Source organism: Bombina bombina, chromosome 9, assembly GCF_027579735.1.
Source record: "Bombina bombina isolate aBomBom1 chromosome 9, aBomBom1.pri, whole genome shotgun sequence".
NCBI lineage: Eukaryota > Metazoa > Chordata > Amphibia > Anura > Bombinatoridae > Bombina > Bombina bombina.
The window spans coordinates 129,020,946-129,039,207 of NC_069507.1; the positions used below are offsets into that span (position 1 = coordinate 129,020,946).

Sequence of the window (18,262 nt, forward strand, 5' to 3'; positions counted from 1 at the left end):
ATTGCTATTGGTACTACATTTTCTACCTAGCCTCTAAGTATTGTATTATCCTAAATATAGGATATTTCCAAACATAATAAATTCCAAACACTGTTTATGACACATTTTTTTCACATTATTTTATTAGCAACAATTTTAGTTACTTTTCACATCACCTCGTTAGCAACAATTTCAGTTACTTTTCTATATCACTTACACAAAGTTTAAATTCACTCTTAAAGAAACACCTTTATTAACAATTGGTTTATTTCATTAAAAAATGAAGTTTTATTAATTAATTTCCATTCACTATTATAATATATATATCGGAAATTAAGGTATAAAAATATACTTTGTTCTGATACCTTTAGCTTTTTTAGCGCACTTACCCCACTCCCCCCTTTTCTCTGATTCCCTGCCTGTTGCCGCCGAAGACCATCCTGCCTGTGGTGAGTGCCATTTACCTCATCTTGCAAACTTTCTCTGCTCTGAGATATTCCCTATCATTCTGGCTCGACGTCGGGATAAGAAGAGTACTGGCCGATTTTAATCTGATAGTGGAATATCCCACAAGCATTACAAGACTTCATTGTTTGTAATTTTCAGTGGACAGTAGTCAGATATAGCAATCGACGCGTTTCGGCTGTAAAGGTGATCTTGATAAAGGAGAATATCAGCTCTGTGATTGGTTGATTACAGGTCACATGGATCATGACGTTTTTTTCAAAGGAGCAACGGATAAACAAACCCAAACACAGAACCACAACGAGTACTATAATAGTGGTTTAAGAGACATTGTTACAAACTGCATATAGTACTGCTGAATTTCTGGAACTATAACATAGGTATTGGCCGGACAATAACCTCTGCTAGGAAACACTACATTTTAGATTATTATTATCATTTATTTGGATAGCGCCGCCAAAATAAACCATAAGTTGTATAAGATACAGCAACAAATAATACACAGTATAACCAAGTTTTGGATACATGTCAGTAAATGTTGTTTAAGAGGCATTGTTACTAACAACCAACGTGATTGCATAGCCTTTAGGTATTTGCCATAAGTTTGGCCTCATATTGCCTTATACTATTGTTTATATTACAAATATTTTTGGGAAATTTGTAATTTAGAGGTTAGCTGCGTTTGGAATTATTTATCAGAAAGACACCAACTCATCTATTTTTCACTTGAAAAAATGTCCATGTTCTCATAGACTGCAATGTAAATATATATATGTATCTGATTATATATATATATATATATATATATATATATATATATATGTGTATATATATGTTAATATGTGTACAGTATATACACATAAAAACAGTGGGTATTGAAAAGAATCACCCCCTTGAAAATAATCACATTTTGTTGCTTTGCAGCCTGAAAGACCGACACATTTTTTGTTTATCCAGTTGTAATTACTCAGTGCAACTTATAACATCCAAGTGAAAAATAAAACCAACATGTCAGGCAAAAATAAAGACAATTCAAAAACAGAATCACTGAGTTGGAAAAAGGATCACCCCCTCCCAAAATTACTTGTAAACTCAATCAGGTGTAGATAATCACCTTCTCAACGGCACACACAAAGCCATCTGACCTTCAACTGTGATCAGCTGTGGGCATATTGACTAGTTCAGCATGAAAAGAGCTTTCCTGGAGCATCTCAGTCCTTGCAATTGTAACTGAAGCAAACAATCAACTATTTTTTGCACTGTCAAAAGATCTCCGGGATAATGTTGTGGACAGTCACAAGTCAGGAGATGGATACAAGAAAATATCAAAGGCTTTATCAATGCCTAGAAGCACAGTGAAGTCTATTATTAAGAAGTGGAAGGTATGTGGTACAACACAGACCATGGATCATGATGTCGCTCCAAACTGGATAAAAGAGCCAGGAGGAAACTGGTCAAATAGGCTACCAAGAGGCCCACAGCAACTCTGAAGCAGTTGCAGGCATTTATGACAAAGAGTGGTCATTGTGTGCATGTGACAATAATATAATGAATTATCCACAAATGTGGCTTGTATGGGAGGGTTACAAGAAAAAAGCCACTCCTCAAGAAAGGCCACATACAGTCACAACCAAGCATAACACACATAGGCGATTCTGAGGCCACATGGGAAAAAGTGTTATGGTCAGATGAGACTAAAATGAATTATTTGACCTCAACACCAAACAATATGTCTGGAGGAAATCCAATACAGCTCATCATCCAAATAACACCATACCTACAGTAAAGCATGGAGGTGGTAATATACTGTTATGGAGGAGTTTCTCTACAGCAGGCACTGGAGCACTTGTATGGATATTGGATGGGGCAAATTACAGTAAAATTCTTGAGGAAAATCTGTTGCTCTCTGCCAAGAAGTTGTCAATGGGAAGGTTTACCTTCCAACATGACAATGACCCAAAGCACACAGCAAAAATGACCACACAGTGGTTGAAGGAGAAAAAGGGTGAATGTCCTTGCATGGCCTAGTCAAAGCCGAGACTTAAACCCCACTGAATATCTGTGGCATGACTTGAAGACTGCAGTCTACAAACGGTCACCATCAAATGTAACAGAACTGGAGCAGTTCTGCAAAGAAGAGTCGCCAAATATTGCACAGTCTAGATTTGCGAAGTTAGTAGACATATTGCAACAGACTAAAGGCAAAAGGTGGTTCAACAAAATACTGACATAAGGGGGTGATTCTTTTTCCAACTCAATGATTCTGTTTCTGAATTGTCTTTATTTTTGCCTGACATGTTGGTGCTATATCTTTCACTTGGATGTTATAAGTTGCACTGAGTAATTACAACTGGATAAACAAAAACTGTGTGTCTTTATTTCAGGCTGCAAAGCAACAAAATGTGATTATTTTCAATGTGGGTGATTCTTTTCAATACCCATTGTATATATGTATATAATCATATACATACATATTTACTAAGTGCTGCCCATCTCTGTGCTACTTACCTCTTCGCTGCATGAGGTTCTGATGCCGTCTGTGACGGCATCAGAATGAGGCTCCCATAGAGACCTATGAAAGCGAAGTCTCGTGAATGTAATGCTTCCCAGCAATGCGAACGCGAACTTGCATTTGCATTGCTGTGAACTTGTAATACCAGCTCACATTAGCGTGCGCTGGTATTACACAGTGGAGCGCAAACGTCTCTTTAGCTAAAGCGATATTTTGCGCTCCACTTGTAATCTGGCCCTTAGTGATTTGCACACATATATTGCACATATACACAAACATACTAATAACACTAATAACTATATAGTTATTAGTGTTATTAGTATTTTTGTGTTCAAAATATAAAGTAAAATCAAAATTAAGCTTTCAAGAATCAGATAGAGCATGCAATTTTAAACAACTTTCCCTTGCACTTTTATTATAACATTTACTTTGTTCTCTTGGTATCCTTTGTTGAATAGTAAATTTATGTAATCTCAGAGGATCTCAGGCGCGAGCAGTTGGCTTTAGTTCTCTATGGCAGCAGTGTTTTACAACATTGTTTGTAGCAGTGTTACATATTATTGCAAACACTACTGCCATAGAGAACTAAACAGCTGCACACTCCTGAGAACCTATGAGATTACATAAATGTACTATTCAACAAAGGATACAAAAAGAACAAAGCAAATGTGATAATAGAGGTAAATTGCAACGTTGTTTAAAATTGCATCTCTATCTAATCCATGAAAGTATAATTTTGACTTCACTGTCCCTTTAATCTAAGGATTGTACAATTTGTTCTGTAAATTTGTATATTTTTCATATACACTAAAAGGTAAACATATGTTGTATGTCCAGACACAATATAACACATTTTTTGTTCCAAGTAAAAAAAAAAAAAAAAAAAAAAACATAACAAAAAAAAAAAAAAAAAACAACAACTTTATTTCAATTCAATAGCTCTAGGAAAAATAATGAGCAGATGGCACAGCATTTTTATGATACAGCAGGCCTTATTTTTTTATTTAGAGATTATTGAAAAAATAAACTGGAGCGTTGTTGAGAACTTTCAGATGTTGTGTGTGGGTCTGTTATCCATTGATCCTTAAAAAAATAAAACTTGTTGTTTTATAAGATAATCACCAGAGATATCCCAGCTGAGACATTTTCAGAGTTTCCCACAGTTTGTTCACCTGTAGCAACTGACTCTATTTTGTCTTCTGCCCTCTCTGTAAGATCTTGACACTTGTCTGAGATTGAGGTCTCTACGGTATCTTGTGGATCAGTTCTAGAGACCATCTCTGGGGGACTAGTCTGACATGGTGCAGTCTCAGAAATGTTTTCTCTGGAAGATGTTTCGCAGTTGGCAGCTTCTTCAGACACAGTCTTACGGGGAGTTGGGTGTTTGCGGCTTCTGTGAGCCGCAAGGTTGTCTCTCTTCTCAAATCTTTGTCCGCAGATATCACAAGGGAACTGGTAGAATGAATCAGCTGCATGTTTTTTCATGTGCCAATTAAGAGAGGCCTTCTGCCTGCAAGTGAAGCCACAAAACTCACACCTAATGAGGAAAAAATGAGGGTGTATTTGAGAAGAGAGAAGGAACAGTAAAATAAATAGACACAATCAAGCAAAAGCAAAATAAATAAAAAATATGGAAAGAGAACTCTAATATCTTTGGACTCACTGAATGGGCTTCTCCCCTGTGTGGATTCGTCTGTGGATGATGAGGTTACTGCTGCTACGAAATGCTCTAGCACAAAACTCACAGATAAAGTCCCGTTTGTCTAAAGAGAAGAGTGAACATACATTTTAGAGTAGGGGGGTCAAGGTACTAATAGAGTAGACCACTGTTTCTCAACACCAGTCCTCAAGTACCCCTAACATGCCACATTTTCGTTATATTTGAACAAGAGCACAGGTGACATTATTAGCTGATGGGTGAGAGCAGGTTAGTAACCATGGTTACTGATTAGCTGATTATTTCAGATATCATGAAAATGTGGCCTGTTGAGAAACACTGGGAAAGACAATAAAAAGCAATGCCACTGCAGGAGAAGTGCATGGCTCTTAGTTTGCAGGTCAGAGAATGAGTATGCAGCCTTACCGCTGTGTCTCTTCTCATGCTCTTTAAGGTGTTTCTTGAAATTGAATGATCTGCCACAATCCGGAGCAGAACAGCAAAATGTGTGCTGATTCATGTGCTGGTATTTCTGGTGATACTGTGAAATGAGATCAACCAATCAGAAGCTGAAACTAGGAAGCTCTCAAAAGACACAGAACCCCATTACAATCAAGCTAAATTCCCTTGTAAAAGGCATCCTATCACTTTTTATTTGAGTTTTGAAATGTTTACTTATTCCATATTGTTCCAAAACCCTGCAATAATCCATTTATCTACACATTTATCTATGGAGGCAATTCAATAACACTTTTCAAATAAAAAAGAAAACAAAAAAGTCTACATCACACTTTAACTCTATGAAACCTGGGCACAAAATGAAAGTGATACTAACTTTCTAATTTACTTCTATTATCAAATTTTATTCGTTCTCTTACTATCTTTATTTAAAAAGCAGGCATGTAAAGCTTAAGAGCCGGCCCATTTTTGGCTCAGGACCTGGGTTACGCTTGCTTATTGGTGGCTAAATGTAGCCACCAATAAGCAAGTGCTATCCAGGGTGCTGAACCAAACAAAAGGCAGGCTTCTAAGCTTTACATTCCTGCTTTTTAAATAAAGATAGCAAGAGAACAAAGATAATAGGAGTAAATTGGAAAGTTGCTTAAAATTACATTCTCTATCTGAATCATTAAATAATTTTTTTTTAGTTTAGTGTCTTTTTAACTTAGAAACATAGATTTTGACAGCAGATAAGAACCATAGGCCCAATAAGTCTGACCAAAATTTCCTAAGTATAAACTTAACAAGTTTGTAGTATATCCTTATGGCATCCTTGAAGTCCCCATAGTTTTTGTCATTACCACTTTTAATGGAAGTTTATTCCATGAATCAATCACCCTTTCTGTGAAGAAAGTCTACTGCAAATTACTCCTGAACCTACTATTCTTCAGCTTGAGATCATGACCCCTAGGTTCTTCAATTGTTTTTTTTAATGTGAAAAACTTAAATTATGCTTACCTGATCATTTTCTTTTCTTCAGATGGAAAGAGTCCACAGCTGCATTTATTACTTTTGGGAATTCAGAACCTGGCCACCAGGAGAAGGCAAAGACACCCCAGCCAAAGGCTTAAATGCCTCCCCCACTTACCCTATCCCCCAGTCATTCTGCCGAGGAACAAGGAACAGTAGAAGAAATATCAGGGTGAAAAGGTGCCAGAAGAACAAAAATAATAGACGCCCCACAGAAAAAATATGGGTGGGGAGCTGTAGACTCTTTCCATCTGAAGAAAAGAAAATTATCAGGTAAGCATAATTTAAGTTTTTCTTCATAAATGGAAAGAGTCCACAGCTGCATTTATTACTTTTGGGAAAACAATACCCAAGCTATAGAGGACACTGAATGCTAAAACGGGAGGGTACAAGAAGCGGCCCATTCTGAGGGCACCAGGCCTGAAAACTCCTACCCAACAAAAACCTGCTTCGTCCGTAGCCGAGAAAAAGGAAAAAACATAATTTATGTAAGAACTTACCTGATAAATTCATTTCTTTCATATTAGCAAGAGTCCATGAGCTAGTGACGCATGGGATATACATTCCTACCAGGAGGGGCAAAGTTTCCCAAACCTCAAAATGCCTATAAATACACCCCTCACCACACCCACAAATCAGTTTAACGAATAGCCAAGAAGTGGGGTGATAAGAAAAAAGTGCGAAAGCAGAAAAAATAAGGAATTGGAATAATTGTGCTTTATACAAAAAAATCATAACCACCACAAAAAAGGGTGGGCCTCATGGACTCTTGCTAATATGAAAGAAATGAATTTATCAGGTAAGTTCTTACATAAATTATGTTTTCTTTCATGTAATTAGCAAGAGTCCATGAGCTAGTGACGTATGGGATAATGAATACCCAAGATGTGGATCTTCCACGCAAGAGTCACTAGAGAGGGAGGGATAAAATAAAGACAGCCAATTCCGCTGAAAAATAATCCACACCCAAAACAAAGTTTAAATCTTATAATGAAAAAAAAACCTGAAAATATAAGCAGAAGAATCAAACTGAAACAGCTGCCTGAAGTACTTTTCTACCAAAGACTGCTTCTCAGGAAGAAAACACATCAAAATGGTAGAATTTAGTAAAAGTATGCAAAGAAGACCAAGTTGCTGCTTTGCAAATCTGATCAACCGAAGCTTCATTCCTAAATGCCCAGGAAGTAGAGACTGACCTAGTTGAATGAGCTGTAATCCTTTGAGGCGGAGTTCTACCTGACTCAACATAAACATGATGAACCAAAGACTTTAACCACGATGCCAAAGAAATGGCAGAAGCCTTCTGACCTTTCCTTGAATCAGAAAAGATAACAAATAGACTAGAAGTCTTCCAGAAATCTTAGTAGCTTCAACATAATATTTCAAAGCTCTAACTACATCCAAAGAATGCAACGATCTTTCCTTAGAGATCTTAGAATTAGGACACAATGAAGGAACTAAAATTTCTCTACTAATGTTGTTAGAATTCACAACCTTAGGTAAAAATTAAAATGAAGTTCGCAAAACCGCCTTATCCTGATGAAAAATCAGAAAAGGAGGAGACTCACAAGAAAGAGCAGATAATTCAGAAACTCTTCTAGCAGAAGAGATGGCCAAAAGAAACAAAACTTTCCAAGAAAGTAATTTAATATCCAGCGAATGCATAGGTTCAAACGGAGGAGCTTGAAGAGCCCCTAGAACCAAATTCAAACTCCAAGGAGGAGAAATTGACTTAATAACAGGTTTTATACGAACCAAAGCTTGTAAAAAAACAATAAATATCAGGAAGACTAGCAATCTTTCTGTGAAAAAGAACAGAAAGAGCAGAGATTTGTCCTTTCAAGGAACTTGCAGACAAACCTTTATCCAGACCATCCTGAAGAAACTGTAAAATTCTCGGAATTCTAAAAGAATGCCAAGAAAAATGATGAGAAGAACACAAAGAAATGAAAGTCTTCCAGACTCGATAATATATCATCCTAGATACAGATTTACGAGACTGTAACATAGTATTAATTACGGAGTCAGAGAAACCTCTATGACTGAGAATCAAGTGTTCAATCTCCATACCTTCAAATTTAAGGATTTGAGATCCTGATGGAAAAAAAGGACCTTACGATAGAAGGTCTGGTCTTAACGGAAGAGTCCACGGTTGGCAAGTAGCCATCCGGACAAGATCCGCATACCAAAACCTGTGAGGCCATGCTGGAGCCACCAGCAGAATAAACGAACGCTCCTTTAGAATCTTGGAAATCACTCTTGGAAGAAGAACTAGAGGCGGAAAGATATAAGCAGGATGATACTTCCAAGGAAGTGACAATGCATCCACTGCTTCCGCCTGAGGATCCCTGGATCTGGACAGATACCTGGGAAGCTTCTTGTTTAGATGAGAAGCCATCAGATCCATTTCTGGAAGTCCCCATATTTGAACAATCTGAAGAAATACCTCTGGGTGAAGAGACCATTCGCCCGGATGTAGCGTTTGGCGACTGAGATAATCCGCTTCCCAATTGTCTATACCTGGGATATGAACCGCAGAAATTAGACAGGAGCTGGATTCCGCTCCATACAAGTATTCGAGAGACTTCTTTCATAGCCAGAGGACTGTGAGTTCCTCCTTGATGATTGACATATGCCACGGTTGTGACATTGTCCGTCTGGAAACAAATGAACGACTCTCTCTTTAGAAGAGGCCACGACTGAAGAGCTCTGAAAATTGCACGGATTTCCAAAATGTTGATTGGTAATCTCGCCTCCTGAGATTCCCAAACCCCTTGTGCTGTCAGAAACCCCCATACAGCTCCCAAACCTGTCAGACTTGCATCTGTTGAGATCACAGTCTAGGTTGGAAGAACAAAAGAAGCCCCCTGAACTAAACGATGGTGGTCTGTCCACCACGTCAGAGAGTGTCGAACAATCGGTTTTAAAGATATTAATTGAGATATCTTTGTATAATCCCTGCACCACTGGTTCAGCATACAGAGCTGAAGAGGTCGCATGTGAAAACGAGCAAAGGGGATCGCGTCCAATGCAGCAGTCATAAGACCTAGAATTTCCATGCATAAGGCTACCGAAGGGAAAGATTGAGACTGAAGGTTTCTACAAGCTGAAACCAATTTCAGACGTCTCTTGTCCGTCAGAGACAGAGTCAAGGACACTGAATCTCTCAGGAAACCTAAAAAGGTTACCCTTGTCTGAGGAATCAAATGAACTTTTTGGGAAATTGATCCTCCGACCATGTTCTTGAAGAAACAACACTTATAAAAGACTGGAAAGGTTCTTTCTAGTGAAAATGAGCAAAGGGAATTGAATCCAATGCTGTGGCCATAAGACCTAAAACTTCTATGCATATATAGCAACTGAAGGAAATAATAGAGACTAAAGGTACCGACAGACGGAACCCAATAAAATTATCCCTTGTCTGATAGAGACAAGGACAGTGACACAAACTATCTGGAAACCTAAAAAAGGTGACCCTTGTGTGAGGAATCAAGAGCTTTTGAAAAAAAGATCCTCTAACTATGTCCTGAAGAGCAAGTGAATCATATGAGATTCCGCATCCTCAGAAAATAATCTGAATGAAAACAGAAAAATGAAAATATGCATTTATTGTATCTAATGAAAACAAATAATGCTATCAATGACCGTAAAAAGGCAAAATAGTTTGAATAAAACTCCAAAACCCGGTTCCTCAAAAGGAACTGGAAGAAATACCCCAGAAGATTCCAGGTCTGAGCAGCGCTTGAACCCCATGGGTGCCCAGCCATGCTTCAACAGTACCCAAAATATATAGGACAGAAACACAGTTAAAGAAAGTGTTAGCCTTACTGGAATAAAATCAAAGAAATTTGGACAAAATAGAACCAAATAAATTTCAAAGAAGTCTTAACCTGCCCCTTACCAGCCAAGCTGGAATACGGCACGTACATCGCAATATTAGGGAGCTGATTTCGAACTCCAATTATAAACATGTTACTTGGGAAAGAACTCAGGAATTCGTTCCTTAATAAGAACAACCAAACTAGTATAAGCTTAAAGTTTTAGTCTTAGAACTCAATCTTGAAGCCCAGAGCAACAGTTAAGAATTGAATCCCATTATAAAACAAATAATTGATTATCTTAGAACAAAAGAAATATGTATTTTTTTTTTTATTTTTTTTTTAAATCTCAAAATTCTTCTAGCTAAAGAAATAGATTAACCCTCATTTGCGAAAATATTCAATAAAATGAAGACACAAATGAAATTATTAGCATGATAGTCCAGTTTAAAGGACCAGCCAATACAGTGGACTTGCATAATCAATAAATGCAAAACAACAGGACAAATGCAACAGCACCTAGTCTAGTAAATGTTGTCCCTTTAACAATGCTAAAATAAATCATAATCTGATACTTGATCTTAAAGTAAACAGAGAAAATGAAGCAATTGCAATATCCAAATAAATCACAGGACCAAGAAAAGTACCTGAAACTAAATAATTTTCCATAAATAAGATACAACTATCTAAAGGAAAATAAATACTATTTTGCTATAGAAACAATAGCATAATTAGTAGAATTAGAGATAGCCCCAATAAATTGGAGAACCCTCCAAATTGAATTTAACCGCTGGCAAAGAATATAGTTTAAAACCTTTGAAGAAGGAATAAAAGAAAATTCTCAGCCTATTCCATTCCCTAGTATGGGGAATTGGAAAGAAAACCTTTGAAAACACAGAAGAAATAAATAGGCAGAAATAGTGTCAGCTAGTCTTAAAGAACTAGTTACCTTAATATCCAAAATAATCAACACCTTTTCAACAAAGAACAAATGTACTTTAATAATAGAAAAATAATAAAAAAGTAGATTTGTTAGTGTCAATATCTGATGAAGAAAATTTCTGAAAGAGAAAAAAACATCATCAGAGAAGTATAAATCAGTATGTTGTTGGTCATTTGAAACTTCAATAATTAAAAAAGAAGTGAAAAAGACCTAAAAATTTTATTAGAAGGCACGAAGTCAGACAAAGCCTTAAAAATAGAATCAGAAAAATATTTCTTATAAATCTTCTAAATATTTCTTGTAAGAATGGAAATATATAAAGCATAAATACTAATGGATTCTGCATGTAAAAGTATATCATAATAACTTATTACAAACCATAGCTAAAGATAAACATTTATAACATTTAAAATAAATGAACTTAGCTTTGGTAGAACTGAAACTCAGTTATGCGTTTTTCCAGAAGTGGCTTCTGATTCAGGGTCAATCTGAGACATCTTGCAATATGTAATATAAAAAACAACATATAAAGCAAAATTGATCAAATTCCTTAAATGACAGTTTCAGGAATGGGAAAAAAATGCCAATGAACAAGCTTCTAGCAACCAGAAGCAATAAATAATGAGACTTAAATATTGTGGAGACAACAATGACGCTCAAATTTTTTAGCGCCAAAAAAGCCGCCCACATTATTTGGCGCCTAAATGCTTTTGGCGCCAAAAATGGCGCCACATCTGGTAACGCCGACATTTTTTGGCGCAAAAACATCAAAAAAATTACGCAACTTCCGGCGACACGTATGACGCCGGAAATGACAAGAAAATTTTTGCGCCAAGAAAGTCCGCGCCAAGAATGACGCATTTTCAGCCCCCGCGAGCCTAACAGCCCACAGGAAAAAATGTATTCATATGCATTATCCCAAATATGAAACTGACTGTCTGAAAATAAGGAACGTTGAACATCCTGAATCAAGGCAAATAAATGTTTAAACACATATATTTAGAACTTTATATAAAAGTGCCCAACCATAGCTTAGAGTGTCACAGAAAATGAGACTTACTTACCCCAGGACACTCATCTACATGTAGTAGAAAGCCAAACCAGTACTGAAACGAGAATCAGTAGAGGTAATGGTATATATAAGAGTATATCGTCGATCTGAAAAGGGAGGTAAGAGATGAATCTCTACGACCGATAACAGAGAACCTATGAAATAGACCCCGTAGAAGGAGATCATTGAATTCAAATAGGCAATACTCTCTTCACATCCCTCTGACATTCACTGCACACTGAGAGGAAAACCGGGCTCCAGCCTGCTGCGAAGCGCATATCAACGTAGAATCTAGCACAAACTTACTTCACCACCTCCATGGGAGGCAAATTTTGTAAAACTGATTTGTGGGTGTGGTGAGGGGTGTATTTATAGGCATTTTGAGGTTTGGGAAACTTTGCCCCTCCTGGTAGGAATGTATATCCCATACGTCACTAGCTCATGGACTCTTGCTAATTACATGAAAGAAAGCCCAAGGACCCTGACCGGCAGATGGTCCACAAGCCTAGCTAGAGACTGCAGGAACTAGACTCGACTGAGCCAACAGCCTCCAGGAGACACCGTTGCCTGGCAGTCGGTCTCCAAACAACACACCCCTTACTAAAGAAAGGGAACAAACTACTGTATTCTTCCACAAAGAGGCAAAGACACAGAAGCCATGAGGAACTCCAGAAAGAACCCTAAAAAGGGCACAATGAGTCCTAAATAAAAACACAAAGCAAAAACAGAAGAAACCGGGTCAGACTAACAGAGACCCAACAAGTCTCGTAGAACAAGGGGAGGTAAAGCCCAGACCCCAGAGATACAGAAACCACGGTCTAAGACCGGGATTCCGAAACAGAGAAGAGAATCTTCCCCTAAACGCAGTGCAACTGCACTTTAGAGACAACAGAAGACGGAGGTCCCCAAAGTCACAAAAAGGAAGCTCAGAATATCCAAATATTCAGAAACCGAAACTTCATGCAGCAAGCTCATATAGGTGAACATCTGACACAACACCTGAAGACAAAACACTGTATGCTGCAAGTCATGCAAAGATGACTCTGAAACCTGAATACATGCAGGGCAATTAAAGAGCAGCTGAAGATAGGTACCAAACCACTAACCTTCAGTTAGCTAAACATCCACTAACCAGTGGACAACGTTGCAGGCAAACCAAGAGCCGCCAGCCCTTCCCACAGATCTGGAATGTGGAGAAAAAGCAGAAACCTCAAAGAGGCTAACTGTACCTTGATGACCCGAGGACGAATTAGCAGAGCAATAGATCTCAGATCCTGCTCCAAACACTGGACCAGCCCAAGCAACAGACATGTCTGATAGACAGGGGGAACAGAAAGACCCCAACCACAAGCCCCCAGGGAATAGGAAAAATGGGGGGACTTACCCGCCCCAACGGAGCTCGGGTGCCAACCCAATCTGCTCCTCCAAAATAAGGTACTCCCAAGGAGAACCCCATAGGATCTGGCACAGAGAAAAGGGCAACAGATCCTTAGGAAGACCTGTTGGAACTCTCTGACAGTGTTTACATGGAGATTTCAATTTCCACCAGTTGGAACGGAGCAACCCACAGAGCAGCAGACTGCTACCCCTTACAGAATAAAGCCACTTGTTCCAACCTCCTACTTGCAAGCCCAATGAGCTAGCCCCTATGTCATAACATAGTCTCCCTGAAAAACTGAGTCGTCCCGAACCAGTCCGCAGGATCATAAGTCTCCAGATATCCAAGAAGGATCCAGACCTTTTTGGATATCTGGAGAACCCTGGACCTGGAACCCAGAATCGTCTTAAAACGAACAACACCCCCAGGGAACAAGATACCCCATCTAAAGAATCAGAACTCATAGGGTATGATAACCGGGCTAACCCGTAGTACAGGTACAGGACTCTTAGCAGGAGGACAACACCTCCCCAACAAGGTGCTAGGCCACGACAAAGTCACGCAATTACTCTAGAACCCAAATGCCCCAAGGAAAACGCACACGGAGTCCAAGACTAAGGGAAATGGTAACGAGAACAGAGTCACACAAGGAGAGAGTTGAAGAAGGCTATTCTTCATAATCCTCTCAGATTACCTTTGCGGAGGACCACACCCAAGGAAAAGAATGCAGAGCATCCCGAACCCTGGGAGAAACCTTTGGAAAAGGAGACAACACAGCTGATATGGAGACAACAAAATCCCAGAAGTAGAAAAGCCACACGGCCCTCACTTCCTAAATTAAACGGCCAAAGCCGCCTGAAAAGAAAGTCTCGACCCGAAGGAAAAGAATGAAGATACCTTGAAAAGGCAAAGCCGCGGCATGAAGGACCTAAATCCTCCAAACCTCCGACCCACAACGGGAAGGAAACACTCAAGTTCCCGCAAAGAATGGAAAACAACTGAGTATGTCACAGCGGATCTCAACGGAGACCCGGCCGACTAGATTTGAAAGGCAAATGAGGACCAAACTCAATCCCCCATGCCCCTAGGCAAACCACGGACCATCAAGTCCTCTCAGAGTGCTAACTGATAACTTGTAAAATAAACACAAGAAAAACAACACATATCATAGTGAGAGCACTCGGCGCCCTCACCGGACCAGCCAGGATAAAAGGCGCCACGTGTTTGAGCTAGGCCTCAAAGACAGAAGGATTTGTACCCAGTCAGGACCAGCCTGAAACAAAGGGCCTCAGCACTGTCAAGGCCACATAGGGTTATCCCCTAAGACGGAGAGATAAACAACAGGCAGACATAGGACTAGCACGTCCTCACTCTTGCACAAACTTTCGTAGAAGTAAACAGTCTAGTGTCTAATTATGCAAGCCATTCGAAGAGGAATACTGAGAATTCCCAGACCCATTAAGAGCGGGATCCTCCAGCAACGCCAAAACGTGCCTCAGTAGAACATGAAGGCGCGACAGTTTATAACGAAAAGTGCAACATACCTCAGCTGGGACAAATGAAGACACCGGCCCCGAAGGTTGATCCCCTGAAGCCTCAGGGACAGTCGCTCCCCCGGAGGGCTAAACTGCACCAGGCAAACCCACGACGAGCCCCGGTTAACGGAACACAAACAATATCGTAAACATACTCCCGGGAGGTGCAGATGCGCCAGCGCCAAAGATATTGCCATGCGGAACCATGTCGTAACCTCCGGTGTGAACAGGCCACTCTCCATAGAAGGATAAGCAGCGTTTGGGTTACCTGCATGCGTAGTAAGAGTTGGTGGGTTGGAACTCGCCACCCCAGAGGCGGATGGCTCAGCGCCCCCCTGATTCCCCGATCCTGAGGAACGGAGCACTCTAAAACGGTATTCCGAACATAACTGATGGGCATGTATCACCTGGGCCAATTCATATTCTTCACAAGAAGTAGAATCTGAGTCAGAGACATCCATCTCCAAAATAATCAGAATCCTCCATAACTGGGATATTGATAAAAAAAATGGACCAATAAAAAAAATCTAAACTGCACCTTACACCCCCAATGGCTGGGGCACTCACCCACTCCTATGAACCAGACAACAGTGGACCAGAATTTCTCCGTCGCCACATGGTCAGGAATGCGGAAATGGAGAGCCAAAAACGTGACCACGCCCGGTCACAAGGTAAACCGTGCAGTCCATAAACCCCCCCCCCGACTATACATCGGCCGTTATGTTCTAAAATAGCCATGAGCCCAAGTATCACCACACAGAAGCAGACAGAATCACATAACAAACATGATTAAAAATAACCTGTTCAATAACCCCCCCTCAGGAGATATTAACCCTTGATTCCAAGATACAAAAGGAGCCTCACTGAGACCCTGTTAAAGTTAATCCAGCGAGGTGGAGCCTCTCGGATAAATAGTTGTAAATACAATACATTCATGACGAAAGTAAATTAAACAATCTTACCGGAATCTACGCCATGGAACACGGCCCTTCAAGTGTGACAGATAGTAGCATCGCTTCTGCCATGGACTTGAGACAAGAAGCAGGCAGCGAAACTCGTCAACGCCGATTTCTTGTGGAGCTGTTAATATCAGTCTGGATGGTTTTGCAGAAAGACTCTCCCTGCATCTCCGGACTCTAACTTTCCTCCATGCTCTCACTGAGAGACTGACAGGAATACTTAAAACTCCAGTCCCATGCCGAAGAGTACTACCCTCCATAAGAGACTATCGAAAACATCTGACAGTTCTCTGCCAACCTCCTGGGACGAAAGGCAAAGAATGACAGGGGGATGGAGGAAGAGGTATTTAAGCCTTTGGCTGGCGTGTCTTTGCCTCCTCCTGGTGGCCAGGTTCTGAATTCCCAAAAGTAATGAATGCAGCTGTGGACTCTTTCCATTTATGAAGAAAATACTCATAGTCTTTACTAATCCCCTTAAAAGGGACAGTTTACGATACATTTTTCTCCCTTTTAATGTGTTCCCAATGATCTATTATACCTGTTGGAGTGTATTAAATTGTTAACAATTAGCTACTTGACCTTTACATCAGCATTTGAAATAGCTGGTTTTGCCTTTGGTATCCCTACCTATACTGAAAGCTTATAAACTTATGTATAGGCTATAGAACAGTTATGTAAAGATACTAAGCAGAATAAATTACACTCCCTGTGGGAGGTGAGATAAGCAATAAAATGTTAATTGGCAATTGTTCTCTCTAAGGGCCGATGATCTAAACCTCTAAGTTTAGACATGGTATTTCACGCGTCACCGACCCACACGGGGGGCTGCCCTGGTATATCAGGTCATTGGAACCATATTAACGGAAAAACTATTTTACAATAAACTGTCCCTTTAATATACTTGAATGTTACTATCATATCACCTCTTTCCCTTCTATCCTCTAAGTTATAAATATTTAGGTTACTGAGCTCCGCATAAGTTTTATTTATTTATTTTTTAAAACATTCACCATTTTAGAAGCCCTCCTTTGAACAGATTCCAGTTTGATTATATCCTTCTGAAGATATGGCCTCCAGAACTGCCCGCATATGAAATTAGGTCATTGCCCGCATATTGAAATGTGCAGGTCATTAATTTTATTGGTTAAATGAAAATAATAAATATTATCCGTCATGTTTTAATTTTGTTTTGACAGCAAATTGTGTTTATTTTTATAAAGGCCTCTGAAAATCCTTTGCCAAAAAACAGAATTTATGTTTACCTGATAAATTACTTTCTCCAACGGTGTGTCCGGTCCACGGCGTCATCCTTACTTGTGGGATATTCTCTTCCCCAACAGGAAATGGCAAAGAGCCCAGCAAAGCTGGTCACATGATCCCTCCTAGGCTCCGCCTTCCCCAGTCATTCGACCGACGTAAAGGAGGAATATTTGCATAGGAGAAACCATATGATACCGTGGTGACTGTAGTTAAAGAAAATAAATTATCAGACCTGATTAAAAAACCAGGGCGGGCCGTGGACCGGACACACCGTTGGAGAAAGTAATTTATCAGGTAAACATAAATTCTGTTTTCTCCAACATAGGTGTGTCCGGTCCACGGCGTCATCCTTACTTGTGGGAACCAATACCAAAGCTTTAGGACACGGATGAAGGGAGGGAGCAAATCAGGTCACCTAGATGGAAGGCACCACGGCTTGCAAAACCTTTCTCCCAAAAATAGCCTCAGAAGAAGCAAAAGTATCAAACTTGTAAAATTTAGTAAAAGTGTGCAGTGAAGACCAAGTCGCTGCCTTACATATCTGATCAACAGAAGCCTCGTTCTTGAAGGCCCATGTGGAAGCCACAGCCCTAGTGGAATGAGCTGTGATTCTTTCAGGAGGCTGCCGTCCGGCAGTCTCGTAAGCCAATCTGATGATGCTTTTAATCCAAAAAGAGAGAGAGGTAGAAGTTGCTTTTTGACCTCTCCTTTTACCAGAATAAACAACAAACAAGGAAGATGTTTGTCTAAAATCCTTTGTAGCATCTAAATAGAATTTTAGAGCACGAACTACATCCAAATTGTGCAACAAACGTTCCTTCTTTGAAACTGGATTCGGACACAAAGAAGGTACGACTATCTCCTGGTTAATGTTTTTGTTAGAAACAACTTTCGGAAGAAAACCAGGTTTAGTACGCAGAACCACCTTATCTGCATGGAACACCAGATAAGGAGGAGAACACTGCAGGGCAGATAATTCTGAAACTCTTCTAGCAGAAGAAATTGCAACCAAAAACAAAACTTTCCAAGATAATAACTTAATATCAACGGAATGTAAGGGTTCAAACGGAACCCCCTGAAGAACTGAAAGAACTAAATTGAGACTCCAAGGAGGAGTCAAAGGTTTGTAAACAGGCTTGATTCTAACCAGAGCCTGAACAAAGGCTTGAACATCTGGCACAGCTGCCAGCTTTTTGTGAAGTAACACAGACAAGGCAGAAATCTGTCCTTTCAAA

The 18,262-nt window shown here is 39.7% G+C and overlaps 1 protein-coding gene across 2 annotated transcripts in view; it reads right to left on the reverse strand.

Moving 5' to 3' along the window:
- Nucleotides 1–3,861: 3,861 nt before the first annotated feature.
- Nucleotides 3,862–18,262, reverse strand: part of ZNF692 (zinc finger protein 692) — an 82,030-nt gene continuing 67,629 nt past the window's right edge. For both annotated transcript variants that reach the window (XM_053692377.1, XM_053692376.1), the window contains exons 10-12: nucleotides 5,040–5,154; nucleotides 4,620–4,719; nucleotides 3,862–4,493 (exon numbers count right to left, since the gene is read on the reverse strand). In XM_053692377.1, the coding sequence (XP_053548352.1) occupies nucleotides 4,064–4,493; nucleotides 4,620–4,719; nucleotides 5,040–5,154 (645 nt within the window). In that variant the 3' untranslated portion in view covers nucleotides 3,862–4,063. The remainder of the gene's footprint in view (nucleotides 4,494–4,619; nucleotides 4,720–5,039; nucleotides 5,155–18,262) is intronic.